Source organism: Pangasianodon hypophthalmus, chromosome 21 (assembly GCF_027358585.1).
Source record: "Pangasianodon hypophthalmus isolate fPanHyp1 chromosome 21, fPanHyp1.pri, whole genome shotgun sequence".
NCBI classification, from domain to species: domain Eukaryota; kingdom Metazoa; phylum Chordata; class Actinopteri; order Siluriformes; family Pangasiidae; genus Pangasianodon; species Pangasianodon hypophthalmus.
The window spans coordinates 2,004,839-2,025,231 of record NC_069730.1 but is presented as its reverse complement, the minus strand read 5'-3'; the positions used below and the strand labels follow the sequence as shown (position 1 = coordinate 2,025,231).

Genomic DNA, 20,393 nt, shown 5'->3' with positions numbered 1-20,393 from the left:
GGAACAATTTACATGTACAGCGACAGAAAGAACAGAACACCAAAGGAAATGAACTGACATTTGGATATGATCATATATGAGTATGACATATTATCATGCCAATGAGATATGGCTAAAAAAAGTGTGTTTTTAGACAAATGCCACACACAGCTTTGTTCTGCATCAAGCTGAAGTCTGTATCAGATGCAGCTCAGCAAATCCGCAATAACGCAGCTGTAAATCACAGGTTTATATTAATGCGCTCGTTGTAATACATTATACTTTACGTTTCTATAGTAACGGCTCATTCACAGGGACTTGTACAGTGGACACTCCACATAAACAGATTTAAAAAGAAAGATGAATAATCATTAAAGCAGCTCTAAACACTCATTCCCTCACCAGCCTCTCTTTTTTCTCTTTCATGAAGCTAATGAGACAAAAACTCCTCTGTACTGACGATGTCGGAAAAGTTACAGCTTTAGCTCTGACTGTATCAAAGCGCTGACACTGGAGACTCCTTCCATAAACATTAACTAAATGTCTCGTCACAGATCATCGAACATTGTGTCAGGTCCCTGTGAATGAGCTGTTACTATAATGTATTAGAAACGATAACGTATTAGAACGAGCGCATTAACATAAACCTGTGGTACTGTCAGAGCTGCTGACCAATCAGCATCCAGAATTCAACAGCGCTGTGGTGTAAAGCTGCTATAACGTAAGTGACAACAGGAACTCACAACAAATGAAAATGTGTTGGCAAGTTGCTGTGGTATAAGAGGAATAAAACACTTCGTGATCATTTTTTGTGTAATGCTAACGCTGTTTCACATTATTGATTTCTTCTAACAGCAAAACCTGATGTGTTTTTACTTCTAAAATGTTTGAAATTTGGAAACAAAAAAACCCTGAATTTTAAAGTGCAAGTGTTCTGTGCCTTATAGAGAGTAATTACTGTTACATCTGTCACAACACATTAATATAAAGCTAAATGAGAAAATTTCTCCCCTAATGACAAAGCGCCTGGGTTATGTTAATGATCTTTTCCTAGGCAGCTCTTTCCACACGCTGATCACGTAAACACTCTGACCTGCACCTCGATCAGTCAACACCGGGACGAGTGCGCCGTGCTCAGAGAGAGAATCGCTTGGTCTCACAGGGAGACGGTGCAACTCAGAGGTGAGACTCTACACAGAAAGAAAGATCAATAATGAAAAGGAAGGATGTATACATACCTGGGGTTATTCGAAGCACATACACACACACACACACACACACACACACACCGAGTCTTCACGCCCTGGAGTGGAGAAAACGAAGCTTGGAAATGTATTATTCAGTAACAAGGTTAGACTTCATTGGTGGGTTCTCAGTCATTGCTCACTCGCAGAACTTCCACTCTTTCACTCCCTAGAACAGGTCACTTCCTGTGGTTTCCAAATCAATCTTTAATTTTCTTTTACACACAACTCATTTCCTCACTGGTGTCTGGTGACTTCCATCACCCGAATGACAAACTGAAGATCTCAACATCTTCAGTTTTGAAGATCTCAACATCTTCAGTTTTGGCTTGCTCTCGTGCTACATGGTTCACAACGAGGAAGTGGATTTTCCGACAAATGCCACATGCTGAAAAAAAAGAAGAAGAAAAAACAGGAAACAGTGGTCAGGCTGAGCTCATATCATCAGCTGGCACACGTAGAAGCACAAACTGATGTGTGTCTTTCAGCTCCCGTTTAAAGTTAAAGTTCAGTGCTAATGCCAGTGTTTGTGTTTAAATGTAGGAGGTGACTAGCAGGTTACAGGTTTAATTCATTTTACCTTTAATGTTTTGCTAAAAAAAATGAATTCAGATTTCTCAGTACTATATGACTGTTGATATGTTGAATTCTTCTGTAAGGAAAGATGTGTTTATTTAGCATTTATGGAAGGAGTCTCCAGTGTCAGCGCTTTGTAACAGTCAGAGGTGAAGCTGTAACTTTTTGTAAAGTTTTCCAAAATCTTCCAAAAAGTGAAAATAGTAATTAAGCTCTTTTTTTTTTTTTGTTTAAGCGCTCGTTTAAAGTTCATGCTAATTCCATTTCATTCTTTATGTGGAAATGTGTTATTTATTTAGCAGGTTATGGAACATATGATGGAAAATATGATGCATGAAGTACACAAAAAATGAATCTTGAATAAAACAAAATAAATGTCAACTTACAGGTTAAGTTAACTTAAAGTTACAGGTAATCTTTTTAAAAAAAAGTTTTTCCTCAACTAAGAAAATTGATTTTCTGTGTCGTAACAATTTTTCAGTTGAAAAAGACTAAAAAAAAGGTGCAAAAAAATTGCCTTTTTTTTTTTTTTTTTTTTTTTACTTTGATCCAAGGTTTTGTTCAGTGTTTATTGGCATTGATGAATTTTTCCTTCCAGGTTTTTCTAAAACACGTCACATTCAGATTTCTCAATACTTACTGGTTTAAAAAAATCTAAATATTAAAAAGTCTGAGTTTGATTTTTTATTTTTTTTGGAAAACCTAAAATTGGATAAATCTAATATTCTAGATTTATACACAAAAAAGTTGTGATTGAGTAAAACTGCTGCACCAAAAATCTATTCCAATACTTTGGAAGTTCAAAAGTAAATTCAGCAAAAAAAAAAAATTAATTACAGGGAAAAAAAAGTCTGTAAACTGGAAGTGTTTCTGGAACAATCTTCAAATATATGTAGCCAACATCAACTGTATGTTTTTCTGAAGTTAAAATTACATTCAAAACATTAAAAACAGACAAATGTCATCAGAGCAAAATTAGATTTTTCCACAAAGTCACTTTTGTGGTTAAAAGAAGCAACTTTTCTAGTTCATTGAAACACAACCAGCTTCTGATTCTTTCACTGTTATTTGAGTTTGAATTAATTGTTTATTCTAATATAAAGGAATTCGCAGTATGAAGATGTTTTATCAGCATGAAACAGATTAATAATTTGTAAATATCATTTTTAAAGCTACATTTTGATTCTAAGTCGACCTTTGCTTATCTGATGCCAATGACATTTAAAACATTAAAAACTCTCAAGTTTTTTTTTAACAGCACAAACAGCTAATCGAGTTTAGGTGATGCTGTTACGCCGTAATAAAAGTCGTAAGAAAAGAAGTTATAAGGAAAGCTATGAGCACTTAACCCCGCCCCCAGCTTAAACTTCACCAATCGTGAGTTGTTATTTGAGTCAGTCAGAGCGCTGATAATTTTGGTAGTGTGGAATTTAGGTGTTGTGTTAGTTAACATTAATAAACGATAAACTTCAGCATTAATAAATCATCAGTATATTGAAAAAAATTCATGGATCAATGTATTTAAATTAAGGGCTGAATTTCCACTTAAGTAAAATGTTTCAAGTTCAACAAAAAGTAAATACTGTATGTAAATAATGGCAGGTTTATGTTAAACTCAATAAATAGAAATATATACAGTTACAAACTTCAATTATTGTAATAACATGGACATTATATCAATATGTAAAACCCATAATCACTGTATAGGTTGTAATGTTTATTAAATATTAAGGAAGAAAATGTAAAATAACCCACGTATTAATTAACGTTTGTTTGATAAAATCAAATGTTCCTAAATGTTCCTGAGTCTCTGGGTGTAAATATTAAAATCACTGTGGTGTAAGAGGAATAAAACACTTGGTGGTAACAGTAACTCTGATTCATCACGCCACTCTGTCGCTGATTAGTTTCCTATAACGGCATGACACGGAGTGTTTTATTCCTTACCTAATGTTACTGAAGGTGTTTTAATGCTTTGAGAAGCGTTCTGTAATGGCCTGGAGGGTTCTGAGCCGCCTACATTGTAATTACACACTGAATTTTATACTTTTTCTTCTTCAGCATTCGAGAATACAGACAAAAGATAGAATGAAGTCACTGTGCCTAAGGCCAAACACCCACAAATTGAATCCTAATTTCAATTGCAGTAAAAGATAACACAGCTCGTGGGCTGAAACGATATTCACGAGCTCACCGTATCTGCGAGCGACCCATCCGACTCACGCAATTAATTACAGCCCATAAGTGAGCAGGATTTGAATAAAATTCATCCATTAGAGCGCGACTGTCTCCGGCGTGCGCCGAGGATGAAGTGTACCAGGTCTTTATCAGCAGCCTGCCTGTGCATCATTGGCATTCATTGCAAACGCACACGTGCTGTAGCCTCTTATGCACACGATACACTCAGAGCAGAACCTGCTGTTCTCACCCAGCGACCTGCATCAGCTCTTTAAAGAGGAAGAAAAACCTGAAGCCTTGTTCAGAGAAACTGATGTGAAGCTACACCACTGCGTCGCATCACTGAACCTGCGAGTGATGTTGAGTGTGAAACGTGCCTCAAAATCATATTTACGCTTTTTTCAGTTGTATCCAGCTGTTAGCACGGCTTCCGTCGCCTGGCCATTAAACAAGACAGAGGTACTCTCTAAAAAAATGATGCTGATGCTAAAATGTAATATAAACAAATAAAATCAGAAAATACAACCCTAACTGTTACAAACTGTGAGTGTGGATAAATGTTTTAAGTAAGGAATAAAACACTCTTTGTTGCGCTGTTATGGGAAAACAATCAGTGACACAACGTATTAGAACGAGCGCTGACCAATCAGAAAGTGTTATTCCAATGTGCCATCAGTTTACAACATTTACAACCCTTCCTGAACGTAATGTAGATATTCTTTTTTGTCTCAAGCTTTTCCTTTTTAGCTCTGAACAGCTTTTCGATCGTCTGAGTTGTAATATTCAGACATCTCACGGACGTGTGCACATCTCTGCAATAATCCTGGTAAATGTCACACATGGATTTCCTCAGATCAGGTCATCACAAGACCTCCTTTTATTCCAGGATACAGCTACATTTCATTTTTAATTTCAGTCTGGAATTCTTTTTTTTTTTTTTCAGATAAACCATAAAACAGGTAAATTTTCATTTTTTTAATATAAAAAAGCAAGGAGGGGTTTTGCACTTTTACTCTGTACTGCAGTGTCACCCATCCCATGTTGTAATCATGTGTAATCAATGTGTAAAGAAATTCTAAATAAATCCTACCGAATGTTCTGAACAGCGAGAGAAGACTCGCTGAATGCCAGCTTTTTCCTGATGATAACGAGATGTGTTTATCAGATATCTGTGAAATCAAATGGCATTAACATTACCCTGCTCTAAAATGAGCCTGTGATTAGAGCTGATGAAAAATTCTTCGAGGCAAAAGGGAAAACGATGAAAAGAGCGCCGAAACTCTACACAGCTCATTGTTATTCACAGAGCGTTTTCTAAGGGCAAAGGCCAAGCAAATTTATTTCTCATTTCGGATGAGCATCTAGCTGTGCCTTGGTGTTGATCTGCTGATTGTGGGTTTACGCAAAGACTTTTTCTTTGCATGACGTGTATTAAATTAAGCTTGAAAATCTTTTAGATTGATGTTTACATCGTGACTGATTTACAGGAGAAGATGTGGGGGTTCCTGTCATATCTGTTAAAAAAAAGAACAAAGAATAAAATAATTAACATGCACATTTTGTGGTATTTTAAGCCAACTCTCTTCAAGGGAAAGTGGCTAATGCGTGCTCAAAAAGTCACAAGAAGTCGCAGACTAATTTGAACATTCATCGAATCGTCATGCTCATTTGCATATCAAAACGTGCCACATGAAGACGTTAGATGCTCTGAAGACACTTAGATACTTAAATAATAGATTATAAATGATTTCTTAGAGAAAGGAGAAGTTGTAACGTCCTGGCCACTGTGTAAAGATTTCCTTTCCTTTTCTTACCTCGTTTTAAACAATAGTGAGGATGACAAAGACTAATCCAACAACAATAACTTGGTCATGTGACACACCTAGAATGTGACATTTTAAATTCCTGTGAACTGAGTGTTGAATTTCAGATCGCAGTGATGCTGAAACTACAAACTGAAGCTCGGTGCTCAGTTCACAGAAATTTCACAGGAACTTCACATGGTAACTGACAAACACAGAACTTCCTGCTAAAGTTCTGGAAAGCCGTATCGAGTGCAGGACTGCAGCTAGTGTCTGAATAAGATGTCGCTAGATTTTGAAATAAATTACTCTAAAATGTTGCTAAATTTAGCGAGAAACTCATTAATCTGCCAGCAACTGGCTTTAACATATAAGGATGCAGCATAGGTTTAATACTTTAACACTTTTTTAAACACAATTTTTCTTAAGTAGTGCAAAAAACGGGTTCCAAAATTATCGGCACCCTTACGATTAATATTTCCCCAGAGTGCACTGAGCCTCTTCTTGTAATGTCTAGCAATGATCTTTGATCCTCCTTCATGCAGAATGTCTTTATATTCTCAAGTTTGGATGCTTTCATCAATTTAGATGTTTTCAATAGCCAAAGTCTTAACCTCCTGGAAGAGGCAACCAGGTTTTGGGTTGTAAAATATCCTGGTGCTAAGCAGAATGTATTCTGTTAGGTGGATTGGGGACTCAAAATTTCCTCTAGATGTTTATGTGTGTGTGTCCTTGGTGCCATGAGGGTGTATTCCCACCTTATGCCCAGTATTCCTGGGATAGACTCCATTGAGACCCTGACCTGGAAAAAGTACACTAGAACTAGCCGGATAGCTAACTCAGTTAAGGTCAATGTCAGAGTTGTGGTTTTCAGTGGCATCCAGATGGTGAGTTCATAAAAAGAACCTTGGTCATGATGGTCCTGTTGCATCCCATCTCTGAGTCATGCAGAAATAATATGACCATGAAGTTGCTAAGCAACAGGATGTAACATAACTTTGTCTGGATGGCCGTATCCATGGCCTTGGCTGGGTGTCATCGACTTGTACAGGACTGAGGACAGGGTTGATCACAGAGCATCTAGACTGAGAGCACATCATCATCCCCAGACCTGAACGTCATGTCTACACACACACACCTAGAAATCTGCACATGTACCAGTGTGGACACGTACAGATTAAGGACTCCAGCATGGAGGAAGATATGAAGGAACAAAAACAAATCAGGTTTTGGGCAAGTGGAGAACATTTAGGCTCATGTGGAGCCAATCGAAAGCACAGCGGATGTTTTTTTTTTTTTAATAAAACACTTCGATGTGTGGAAATGAAGCAAAGACTGAACAACAACCCACATAAACACGCTAAATTGAGTGTGCAATCTGATGAAATGAGCATGTTACAAGTGATTAACCAAAAAAAGTATGCGATGCTATGTGTGAGTATGGAGAGAAAGTGATATTTTAAATAAAGCTTTCGCTAATTGTATTCTAATTGTACTCAATAGCTGTGGCATGTTTAGACCACAGAGACTTCCGGAAGAGTAAAACTGAAACTCTGTGTAAATACACATCAACAGTATAACTCTTAAATATTAAAGACAGAGCGGCGAGTCAAAAAACTGTTCAGTGACAGTTAAGGAGGACGAGGAGGAGGGCGTGGCCTCTGTGTCTCAGTCCCCAGTGGAAGAGGAGGAGGGCGTGGCCTCTGTGTCTCAGTCCCCAGTGGAAGAGGAGGAGGGCGTTACCTCTGTGTCTCAGTCCCCAGTGGAAGAGGAGGAGGGCGTGGCCTCTGTGTCTCAGTCCCCAGTGGAAGAGGAGGAGGGCGTGGCCTCTGTGTCTCAGTCCCCAGTGGAAGAGGAGGAGGGCGTGGCCTCTGTGTCTCAGTCCCCAGTGGAAGAGGAGGAGGGCGTTACCTCTGACCCTTTCAATCAATGTAGAAGAGGAGAAAGGCGGTGCTTTTGTACTTATCAGTTCCAGTGAAGGAGGAGGAGAAGGAGGAGGAGGGTGTGGCCTGTTTGCTTTAGCCCCAGTGAAAAAGGAGGAGGGCGTGGCCTCTGGTTTTCAGTCTCTAATGAAGGAGGAGGAGGGTGTGGCCTGTTTGTTTCAGCCCCCAGTGAAGAAAGAAGAGGGTGTGGCCTCTGTTTTTCAGTCTCGTTTGAAGGAGGAAGAGGGGATGGCATTCGGGTTTCAGCCCCCAGTGAAGAAGGCATGGCCTTTGGGTTTCAGTCAATGATGGAGGCATGGCCTCTGGACCTGTCAGTCCCAGTAAAGGAGGAGAAGGGCGTGGCCTCTATCATCTCATTAAGGGAAACACCCAGGTCCAAGATCCAGGAAGTGAAGGACGTGTACCACTGTTCAGAAAATATTACGTGAGAATTAATGACTGAATTTTATGTTTTTAAACGTTATATGAATATAAATAATGAAATGTTATTCTACAAATATAAATTTCTTTTGTCTTGTTCTGCATTTAATTTGTGTTTTTTATATTTGTGCCTTGTAAAAGTATTATAGAGGTTAAACTTTATTACATATTTACACAAAATACAGCTTTATAATACAATATTTAAACTTCAGTGAGAACATACTGTGTTTCTTCATGTGTTCACAGGAAGTCAATGCGATACAAATACATGCAAGTCCTTTTTTCTGAGAAACTTTCTGTGTGTGTGTGTGTGTGATTTAATCAGTGCTCCTGTAACGGATGAGGTGTATGTGACTTCAGCGCAAGGACTTTACTGGCTTCCATATTTCACTGATAACAAATTCAGCCAACAGAAATAGATTCCAGGAGCTTCAATTTAAAAACACTCAACATGCTCTCTCTCTCTCTCTCTCTCTCTCACATACACACACACACACACACACACAAGCACATACACACATACAAGTACTCATGCTGCTTCACTCAGAGTGCATCATAAAGCTGCACTAAAGCTGATTTTCATCATGAGGACTGAGATGTGCTTTCTCCAGAAGCTTCTTCGTACTCCTTATGGACATCTAAAGAACCGAAAAGAGTTTCCAGAATCTTCAGCACGCTGCTCTGAATGGAGTCGACCTGATCAGGAGGACAATATTCATCCAAACTCGACCTGTGTGCGGGAACATACGGAAACATAGATAAATAGACAGATAGATAGACAAATGAATGAACGAACAAAAAGAAACAAAATGAATTAATGAATTAATAATTAAATACATTTAAAAGAATGAATAACAAATAAATGAATGGACTACTGAATGAATGAATGAATGAATGAAAAAAATACAATTTAAATAATGAATAAACACACTATTGAGTAAATAAACCAAAAAACAAGTGGACTAATGAATGAACAAATGAGTGAATAAATAAATCAATAAACATACAAAAAATGAATGAATGAATGAATGAATAAATAAACTAATAGCTGAATGAAAAAACAGTGAATGAATGAGTGAATAAATAAATAAGTGAATACACAAACAAATAAACTAATGAATAAACAAATACAGTTAATGAATGAAAAAATAAAATAATGAATGCATGACTACTGAATGAATGAATGAATAAATAGATAAATAAATAAATACAAATGAATGAGTGAATAAATATATTTTAAAAATGAATGTCCATACTGTTTAAAGCAACAGTTCAGTGAAAAAGAAAATAAAATATAATTTCATTCTGCCGCAGTAGCAGACACGGGTAGGAGGTGTGGCCAACGTGTGAAGGCGTTTATAGCGATTGGATTTAATGGATTAGTAAAAAAACAAAAACACTTCAGACAGCCGTAATGATTCATGGCTTCTGTTACCTCGTTTATTTTTAACACCTTACAATTCTATGTGTCTGTAGTTATTTTGTAATATAGAGATACATGTGCTGCATTTTCCATTCAAACCCCAAAGGGGGTACAAACTTTTGCACTGTACACACGTTAGCAGTTGAGTTAAAGGTTTATGCTCTGTGAGGATTTCACCTGGACACGGTGATGAGGGTGGGTTTGGGCAGAGGCTGCAGGACGAAGCGCACAGCGAGCATCAGCTGCTGGATCTCCGCTTCACTGCTGACGTGGTGAGGAAGCTCTGAGTAATCACAGGTCAGGCCTGCCTGGTGGACCTGCGCGCGAACACACACACACACACACACACACACACACACTTAGAGTACTCCACACGATGTACAAACTTACTGAAGGGGAAAGAGAACAGTACAGTGATGCTAGAGATGTTCAGAACACCTACATTATTGCTCTTCTTAGAGAAATTGTGTGTGTGTGTGTGTGTCTGCGTTGTAGTATGCAAGATTCTACAAACTTACAATCCTAGAAACATTAAAAATATATTTTTTTCTCCTTCGTTTTCTCGTCAATATGGTCACCTGCGAAGCCCCGCCCACCAGCCAGCTCTCACTCATTCACACGACAGCTACCAGCTGGGAGGGCGGGGCTAACACATGTTTCCTCCGAGACACGTGAAGCGAGACCGCACCTCTTCGAACTGCTGCGTCACAGGGTCGAGTATACACGATAGCAAGAGTGCTATCCACCCTCTTCCGCATACGTGAGCTCACAGACGGCCATGATTGGCTAGTGTCACTGTGATTGACAGGGGAGAGAGAGTAAGCCCCTCCCACCCAGGGAGCATGATTGATTTCGCTCAGAGGATTCCAGCCATGGACGGCTGCGGCATCGTCAGGATTCGAACGTTTTTCTGTTGCGCCATTCGGGGTCAGAGTTTTAACTCATAAAGACAATCTTTAATGTAAAGAGTGAAAATAAATTCACTGTTTGTTTGTTTTTTTTTTTTTTACCATTTCGTAGTCTGGGGTTTCGTTCCGACTCTTCAGGCTGCAGACGAGTTTAACCAGCGATTTCATCCTGCAAACACAAATCAGCATTACTGCAAACACACACACACACACACACGCACACTACATATTCATACACAAACTCTGCACACACTGCTCAATCAATAGACACTACAAACACACTGCACACCCACACACAAACTCTACACAAACACACACACATACACTTACACAAACTGTACATAGAATAGCTACTTTTAAACCACACCCTCCACAAACTCTCTCTCTCTCTCTCTCTCACACACACACACACACACACACAACAAGGAAGAAGGGGAAAAAAACAACTGCGGCTTAAATCAGCTGTGTGTGAAGCCGATAGTGGCCACACTGCAGCAGTGACCAGAGACCTCTTCAGCACTGTGTGTGTGTGTGTGTGTGTGTGTGTGTGTGTGTACCCAGGCTTATCAGCTAAGCGCTCCAGGGTGAGCTCGCTGTCGTCCTCCAGCAGGTCAGCGAACACTGCCTCCAGATCCTCGAGCTGCCGTGTTCGTCTCTCCACACACTCACACAGCGTCTCCTGGAGAAGTTTATCAGCAGTGTAAAGCAACAACACGTTTACACAACACGTTCACGCGTACACACGGAACAGCTGACCACGCCGTTTATCTGGAATCCCATTCAGAGTGTATTCACACAGTTCTCAGTATTCCCAGGACACACCATGACCCCGAGCAGGATAAAGCGCTTACTGAAGATGAATGAATCAATAATTTTATGAGGTACATGATGCCCTGGGTCATGGAAACACTACCTACCCACTGTGCCACTGTGCTGCTCTACATGGAATTAATAAAATGTAATTTTATTAGATTTAAAAACAGAAAATGGCCTGAGTGTTCAGCTCGGGATGGACATTTTGTGTTCTCTCTCCGGTCGTTAGTGCTAATTTGATTGAAAGCCTCCATTACCTCGTCTGCATCCTCGCGCGGCCTCTCGAAACTGTACAGCTCCTGCAGGATGGAGTACTCTTCCTGTAGAGAGGAAGCACAAAAGAACATCGATTCAACTGACTGAACTCTATCAACCTCATAAAAAATAAAATTCCTCATTTTACGCAGCCCACACAGGCACAAAAAACTATTATTTATAACCGTTTCTCTGAGAAGAGAACGAGCTTTCCTCATTACATCTCGGGCAGGAAGTAAACAGCTCGTGTTTTTCAGGCTCCCAGAACACAAACAATTATTATTTATTTAATACAGAAACTTTAACACTAATAATATGGGTCTGTAATATAACTTTCTACCTCAGCACTTTTGAGCTCTGGATTCTGATTGGCCAGAAGGTGTTCTAATACGTTATCGTTTCTATAGCAACAGCTCATTCACAGCGAACTGTACGGCTCCACTAATAATAAGCTAATTAAAAAAAAAACATGTCTAATCATTGATACGGTGAAGTTTTCTGTAAGGAGATGTTTATTTAACATGTATGGAAGGAGTCTCCAGTGTCAGTGCTTTGTCACGGTCAGAGTTAAAGCTGTAACTTTAACTTCAAGAGAGAGACAAAACAGAGGCTGGTGACAGAACGACTGTGGAAGTGTGTTTAGTTTCACGGACGTTCCACTAGATTAAATGTAACTATAAATGGATAAAAAGTACGATCTGTCATTCTTTAATAAATAAAAAAAATGTTAATCATTGGCAAACTGCTGTGGTATAAGAGGAATAAAAATCTGTTATTGGTTACATTGGTAGCTGTCGTTGATTGTTTTCCTGTAACAGCATGACACATGACTGTTATACCCTTAAACATAAAAGCCAGGACTTACGTACAGCAAGTTGCAGATATAAGTTGCAGGTGTGTCTATCAAAAGAAAATCAAACGTTGAACAATTCTTTAAAATTTGGGATAAAAATCAGGAAAACAAACACACAGAAAAAGAAAATCTCTGTTTGATGAGCTGTGATGATTCTGTGTGCTTTGGTTTTAGCTGTTCGTTCTATTTCTAACAAACTACATGCTAATTAATCAATGGGAACAGTGGTGAGTGAAGCGCTGCTGGAATTTCCAAACTCCAATTAGGAAAAAAACAAACAAAACGCCCCCCAACTCCTGACTCCTGAGAAAAGACCAACATGGAGGCGTCCATCTTCTTTCCCACTTTGTAGCTCGAACACACGGATGTCAAAAATGGTTTAATTCAGAGTTCTGATTTTCCACTTCTGAGTCCAAACACAGCCTAAGCAACGTTATAAAATTAGTAAACTGCCGGAATGGTGCGTTTAAAGCGTGTTTAAAAGACACAAGGATGGGCGATATGATGATATTATATCAATATGTCGCAATATGCTTTACTGAGATATCGTGAATATCATGAAAACTTTTTATAAAATCTTTAAAATAATTAGAAACTGATGAGAAGCACGTGTTAAAAAAATGCACATTTTTTTCAGTGTTAAATAATTTTGTTAATTATAATAAATAAAAATGTATTTTAAATATGAAAAATAAATGTAAAATTGATTATCATTGCTAATAACAAATGTATTATTATGCATTATATGTATTATGTATTATATGTATGATATAATAGTATCACTGTTATATTATTATATATTTTTTAAATGCAACACTACTATATTTCTGGCAGTTTTCCATACTGAAATTTCATGATGTTTGTGTTTTCTGCCCTTTTAACCCCCGACTGCACCGCTGTGTGCTTTGTGTGTACGCTGCTTTAGATAAAAGTCTCTTCTGAATGAATAAACGAATGAATATTGATGTACGCTGAATAACGTGCATTAACTCCCGTGTATCTGTTCTATACGTCGTGCTTTATGTTTATTCTGTATCCGGCGTCGTCTGCTGTATCTAAGTCGTGAATTTCCTGCACGTACACTGTGTACGTAAGTCCTGGATTGGTTCTCTGAGTGCTGTCGTCACTCGTTTGTAGGCTTGCGTAGAAATCCCATCCTGTCCTAGCAGCATAATAACAGCAATAATAACAATAACAACAACAAACAGCTGTTGATTTTATTTATAATGCAAATGATTCAGAAATCAGAGGAAGCAGCAGAATTAAATGGATTAAATGAAGTTAATGTGCTGGGGATGTGAAAGGCCTGAGAACAATCATGATCTTACGCAGGTGTGGGTTTGGATATTTTGCGCCCTCTGCTGCCTGATCCATGAATTTCTAAAAAAATTTCCCCACATCTGACCAACTTCCTTTCACTCTGTTAAAACTGTAAATCCCTTGTAATGTTTCATCCATCCTATTTGTATTTACACACAAATATGTAAATATTTGAGATCTTTCGTGCATTTTCCCCCAAAACCTTAATCTTCAAACTCTTTGAAGATTATTCTTCTATAATGCATTTCTCCGTTCTTCTACTCAAAGTGTGTTAAATAAGGAATAACACACACGGGGCTGTGCTGCTGTAGGAAAACAATCCACGCTGGCATGGTGTGACACCTTGAAGTAATAATAATAATAAATAATAATAATTAATTTTCGTATAACAGCACAGCCTTAAGTGTTTTCCTCCTCTCATACCACAGCAATTTACAAACAATTACAATTTTTTTATTCATTAAAGAACAACACATCATACTTTTTATCCATTTCCAGTTACATTTAAGGCTGTGGAATGTCTGTGAAACAAGTTACTTCCTGTTATTACTTACGTTTTAAACAGTCATGCCCTCACCAGCCTTTCTTTTTTCTCTCTTGAAGTGAATAAAAAAAAAAAAAACACAGCTTGTCATGTCACAACAAAAAGTGTAAACTCCTCTGTCCTGAAGATGTCGGAAAACTTAAAGTTACAGCTTTACCTCTGACTGTTACAAAGCGCTGACACTGGAGACTCCTTCCATATATGTCCTAACAGAAAGAAAACTTCACCATGTCAACGATTACAAACGTTTTAACTCACATACGTGAATGAGCTGTTACTATAGAAACGACGATGTATTAATATAAACCTGGGATTTATGTGTATCATATATGACTATAAGCACAAGCTGATGAGAAATGTTTTTTTGGAATGTGCGAAGCTCCAGACCTCGGCTAGTCGTGAGAATAAAAGAACTTTAAGAAGTTGATGTATTTGCGTGTCAGCACATCTCATCTCAGAAAGAAAGAATCCTACATCCTCTGTTTCACATCCCAGCTGTGTTTCTCTGTTCCCTGTGGGTTTGAAGCGCAGGGGATTTGTGACTGTACATTCTCTTTTCTCATCTGTATTTACTGCTTACTTAAGCTTGAATAAACACAGTTAAAAAAAAAAAAAAAAAGAAACTCATCAATTTAGGGAAAATAACCTAATCCCAAATACACACCTTTTAATTTCCTGTATAAAGAAAACTAATATCAGCTTCTCAGAAACATGACAAGCTGTGTTTTTTGTTTTTTGTCTTATTAACTTGAAGGAATGACTGTCTGTAGCTGCTATAACATAAGTGAGACAGGAACTAACTTGTTTCATGGGTGTTCCACAACATTAAAGGTAACTATAAATGGATAAAAAGTATAAAGTTGTTCTTTAATAAACAAAAACTGTACTCATTTGCGAGTTGCTGTAGGACAAGAGGAAGAAAACACTTTGTCCCTTCGCATCACACCACCCTGGCAATGATTATTTTCCTATAACAGCATGACACGGAGTGTTTTATTCCTTACTAATGAAAGAGTTCTACAGATTTAGTTGAGTGAACGTGATGCAGTTGGAAATCATTCAGTATCCTCTGAATATAGTCGAATAAAAAGGACTATTGACCACGCCCCTGAGCATAACTCCGCCCCTAAAGCCATCCCTGCAGTTAACCTTAAAAAGAAAGTGTGAGGCCATGTTACCAAAAATTATCCTGATTTATAATTATTTTAAAAAATCATTTGTTTTTATATACTTGCATAAAACATTAAGTGTGAACATTTATCAAATGATTATTAGATTATTAAATAATTATGAATTATTATTATCATTTAAATTATAAACTTTCTCAGTTATAATTTAGATTTTAGCTACTTTAATTTTGAAGTAGTATGAGTTTTTATTTTTTTAATTTTTAAAAAAATTTTTGTATGTTCTCAGCTCAAGAATTTTTCAGACTTTCCCACTTAGCAATGGATTTTAGGAAAAAAAATGCTAGCTAGAAACATTTTGCGCTTGTTCGTAGAAACTAAGTGACTTCTGGGGAGGATATTTATGTAAAGAGATGTAGAGATGTAATCTAGACAAGGAAGAAAAAAAGAGTTCAGTACCTCTGTGTACATATCCTTGAAGGGATTCTTACAGGAGAAGAAATCCAGGTCGATATCGAGGATGTAGGGATCGTCCTGCTTGAGCACACTCAGTAGGCTGCCTACGACTGAAGCGGTCGCTTCCTCCGCACTCGGCGTCTCTGGTGTGCTGCTGCTGCCATCTGCTGGCTGAGATACGCCACCGCACGACCCACTGCTGCTCAGGTCAGGGTCCAGTTTAGATTTTTTCGCAGCGTTCTGCTGGTCGATATCCCGGTTCCTCTCAGACGTGTGCGCTGGATCCACACGGATGACGCTGAGATGGAAGGGCTTCCCGTCTTCGAGCTGCTCAGCAGGAACGTAAAGAGCGTCGCTCAGGAAGTAATCGTCTGTGCCCGTGACTCTGAAGTGGAAAATTCATTAAAGAGGTGTTCTCAAAGTCATTTTCCCTCTCCTCCACTTCATCAGTATGAAAATCAGGTCAATGTGAGGGATCAGGAGCGTCATTTAAGAAGACATGAACATTTTAGTGCTCACCAGAGCAGATGAAGGTCTTTAGACGAGTGAGGAAATGTCTTTAATATTAAAGTCCACTCACTGGACCTTTTAAATCAACGGAAAATCCTTCATCCACGAGTAATAAAAGATTATAATAAATGACCTTCTTTACTTTCCTTTCACTAGACATTTCAGATAATTGTACATGGTAATGGACTAAATAATAATCAATTATTTTTGCTTGATATTTTAATTAGAATTATCATAATGATTCAGCCAATTGAAGAGCACACAAGTTTTATTAAATATAATAGAACCTTCACTTTCGTACTGTATACAGATTACTGTATACTAATTTCATTCAGATGAAATGTATAAATCTGATTCTTAGTCAATTTAATTTGTTTGTAATTTCTTGAAATGTGCACACGATTACATGGATTAGCTAATTTCATCCAAATTCACAAGAAGTTTAAATAATCAAGAATCTGTAATAATTAAGCTGATCTGGTGAATGAGCTCTAATGTGGCTTTGGCCTTCACTTCTCAAATTCAGAATAACAGTAACAGTATAAACACAGAAATTGAAAATCTGAGGATCTGCTAGATATGATTCCTTCTTTCTGAACGACTCACTAAGGTGAACGAATCAGTATTGGTCACTGATGTACAGAGTTGTTCTTTTCGTTTAGTTGCTGCTGACTGATAAATGATTATAAAAATAAATTGTTACACAGATTTGCATTATATATTTATCTATAATTTTTTGAATCAGTGAATCATTTGGCTATGACATTTTCACTCCTCTCTCCTTCAGCAAATCCACATTTGAATCAGTGAATCGTTTGGTTCGATCCTCTCTCGGTCAGGCGGTCAGTGTGTGAATCAGTGAATCTTTCAGTCGTGACCAAGATTTGTGCCTCTCTCTTTAACCTTGATTCAGTGAATCATGACAGAGATTCACTTCCTTCCCGTTCAGCAAGTCAGAGTCTGAATCAAGAAACCTTTCATTCATGACTCGTTCAGTGGGTTAGCATTTGATTCAGTGAATCTTCTGGTCATCACAGAGATTCACTCATCTCTCATTCAGCGAATCAGTATTTAAACCAGCGAATCATTCAGTCATAACTGAGATCTGCTCCTCTCTAATTGAGTGAATCAGTGTTTGAATCAGCGAATCTTTCAGTCATGACCAAGATTCAATGAATCAGTATTTGAATCAACCAATATTTTAGTCATCAGATTCAGAGAGTCGGTTAGAGCTCATTCAACTATGGGTCAGGAGATTTCCAGCACTTCATTGCATGCAGTAGTGGTAGTGTGTGTTTGGTTTGGTGTGACAATAATCCTTCCAAACATTTAATCTTATTATACAAGCTTATTATAAAATAATAATAACGAATATTAGCTATTTTAGACGACTCAAGAGTCAAGCGTTTGTTGATCAGCCTGCACGTTTAATCAAACTGAACGAATCTGTGAAAGAATCTAAATGACTCATTTAACAGAACGAACTCAAATGACTCGAGTCAAAATCTCAACTCTAATAACTGCTGTTTACTAAAGCATTATTATTGTGTAATAAGACTCCTGTAAGAGACCCGGTGGTGTTGCGTCACCTGATAGTGTTTGTGGACGTGTCCCTCCCCACACACATCTTATGCTCGCCCTCTCGGATCTGCTGAGCCCAGTACGGATGAAGCCAGGCGACGTGGGACACGTGTCCGGCGTACACCATCGGCATGATCCAGTTCTCGATGCTCAGCTCACTAGGAAAGAAAAAACACACACACACAGCAGTCAGACAGATTGTTGAACAGATTACACACACGTAAAAGAGATAAATGCAGATTCACATCTTCTCACCTGAACAGAGTCTCTTTATCAAACACGGCGTGTGCAGCCATGCTGACGGGGATGAGCAGGTCGGGGTGCGAGTCCAAGTGAACCATCTTAATGTCCTTCATCGGGATGTGCCGAGAGCCGATGGCGCGGTAAATGTGCTGCACAACCTGGACACGGGGAAAAAACACAACAGAGCTGTAGCTAGTGTGTGTGTGTGTGTGTGTGTGCTACTTTTACAACTGCACATTTGTTAATTACTAACCAAAGAAGAAAAATATGAAGAGGTTGCAGGGATAAGCAAAAAGGCTGCACAAGTTGGAGAAAAAAAAATTGCATGTCGTAAATTTAAAAAAATATTATTATTTTTTATTATTGGATCACACAAACGACAACATTTATCAAAACTCCTACAAAAAAAAAAAAACCTGTGTAGCTTTTTGTTTGCTTGTTTCTGAGAAGGTCATAATGCACACTGAACCTTGCATGCTGCTTTTTTCTTCTTTAAATGTATATGACATTATTTTACTTTATATTACAATATATTTTACAATAATAGGTATGATACTGAACTTCAAAAATCCACACTGTCTGTAACGGCAATATAAACCAGTACATAATATATACATATAATAATAGTATATATAATAGATAATAGTACATAATAAAATTAATACTGTAATTCAGTGTATATTCATATACACTGAACTAATAACTGTCAGTTGTTGCATTACAGCACAATAAACACGATTTCTCCTTCAATTTATTTATACCTATTGCTTAAAGTCCAAATAGTTCCATACTAGATAAATAGTGCACTAGGTAGTGTACATAAGATGCCATGTTACACCCTATATAGGGCACCTAAACAGGAAGTGAGGAGCCATTTGGACTTCCGCCACAATCGTTAGCGAGCTTAGGTTTTTTTCGGAAATACAGAAATAAATTTTAATTTAATGGCTGACCTCATGATGATCTTCTACAATCCACACAGGAAGTTTAGAGTAACTGCGTTTCACCGGCGGTGTTTTCATTGAGCTAAAGTCTTAAATAAATCCCCAGAGATATTGTAGTGATTATGCTAGCTAGTTGCTAACAGTAAACGGCGGAACAATATTAGTGAAACACAGTGCACCGCTGTTTTAGTACCGGCCGGGAACAGAGCTCAGCGCAGAAACAGCTTGTCTCTGTATTCATGAGTGATGAAAGTTCTGCTTCAGCGCCTTTTTTCTGCTCTCTAATGACAGCCTCTTCTGACTCTAACACACACACACACACACACACACACACAAAACTATTATTTAATCTGGAAATAATTATTCACCTTCTTTTTTTCTGGTTAAATCCATAACCAGAGTTACTAGACACTGAGATTCACATCCACAATTTAGAAAATGCATCATATTTAACAGAATGATCAGGGAAAGGTTTTAAGTAGATTACTGTAACTATACACAGTTAGATTAACAATAATTATAAAAGTGTGTGGTGATGTTGTGATGTACAACGTTATTAAAAGAAAGTATAAATGATGAGGGAAAAATGATGTAGAGGTTGAGACTTTATTAAATCTCTAAAATACCATTTCCCCCTTAAAAACAGGATAGTCTCTCTCTCTCTCTCTCTCTCTCTCTCTCTCTCTCTCTCTCTCTGTGTGTGTGTGTCTCCACTACATCTTTCTTTCTTTCTTGTTTCACCTGCTTACATTTACATTATCCACTTCCCAGTTCTCTCTCTCTCTCTCTCTCTCTCTCTGTGTATCTCTCTCTACTACATCTTTCTTTCTTTCTTTTGTTTCACTACCTTCTCTTTCTTATATATATATATATATATATATATATATATATATATATATATATATATATATATATATATATATATATATGTATAATGTGTGTGTGTGTAAAAACAAACAAAAAATGGCATTTTAAAAACAAAACAAGGAATCACAGTGAAGGTAAATGTTAAATGATGTCACTACAACAATTAATAAAACAGCCCACAATTAGTCATTTTTACTGTATGTTTTCAGGTGAAATTTATTCTTTACTTTCTTCAAAGATCACACTCTCAAACACACACACACACACACACACTTTCTCTCTCTCTCTCTCTTTCTCTTTCAATATTCCAGCTGAATCCTGAGAGCTTACAGACAGCAACAAATAAGCAGAAGAGCACATAAAGAACATTTCCTTTTCATGGTGCACATATAAATATAAAAACAAAC

The 20,393-nt window shown here is 37.7% G+C and overlaps 1 protein-coding gene across 2 annotated transcripts; it reads right to left on the bottom strand.

Annotated features, from left to right (window-relative positions):
• Positions 1-3,184: 3,184 nt before the first annotated feature.
• Positions 3,185-19,293, bottom strand: c21h5orf22 (chromosome 21 C5orf22 homolog). 2 transcript variants are annotated; one of them, XR_003404390.3, is made up of 10 exons: positions 19,129-19,293; positions 18,188-18,333; positions 17,941-18,090; positions 15,845-16,226; positions 11,544-11,606; positions 11,031-11,152; positions 10,576-10,642; positions 9,743-9,882; positions 8,666-8,872; positions 3,185-8,128 (listed from the first exon to the last, which is right to left on the bottom strand). XR_003404390.3 is itself a non-coding variant. In XM_026941180.3 (9 exons), exons 1-9 carry the CDS (start codon positions 19,195-19,197, stop codon positions 8,725-8,727), a joined length of 1,287 nt encoding a protein of 428 aa, XP_026796981.3. In that variant the 5' UTR covers positions 19,198-19,293; the 3' UTR covers positions 8,148-8,724. The 2 variants fall into 2 exon arrangements, 1 of the variants encoding a protein (XP_026796981.3); XM_026941180.3 differs by lacking the exon at positions 3,185-8,128 and having other exon boundaries at positions 8,148-8,872.
• Positions 19,294-20,393: the final 1,100 nt, after the last annotated feature.

Bases quoted from the DNA above. Each gene is read 5' to 3' on its own strand.
- c21h5orf22 (XM_026941180.3), bottom strand. From the start codon at position 19,197: ATGAAAACACCGCCGGTGAAACGCAGTTACTCTAAACTTCCTGTGTGG. The intron at 18,334-19,128 runs GTCAGCCATTAA...CCCCGTGTCCAG, and splicing joins TTGTAGAAGATCATCATGAG to GTTGTGCAGCACATTTACCG. The intron at 11,153-11,543 runs GTAATGGAGGCT...AAACTTCTCCAG, and splicing joins CGCGCGAGGATGCAGACGAG to GAGACGCTGTGTGAGTGTGT.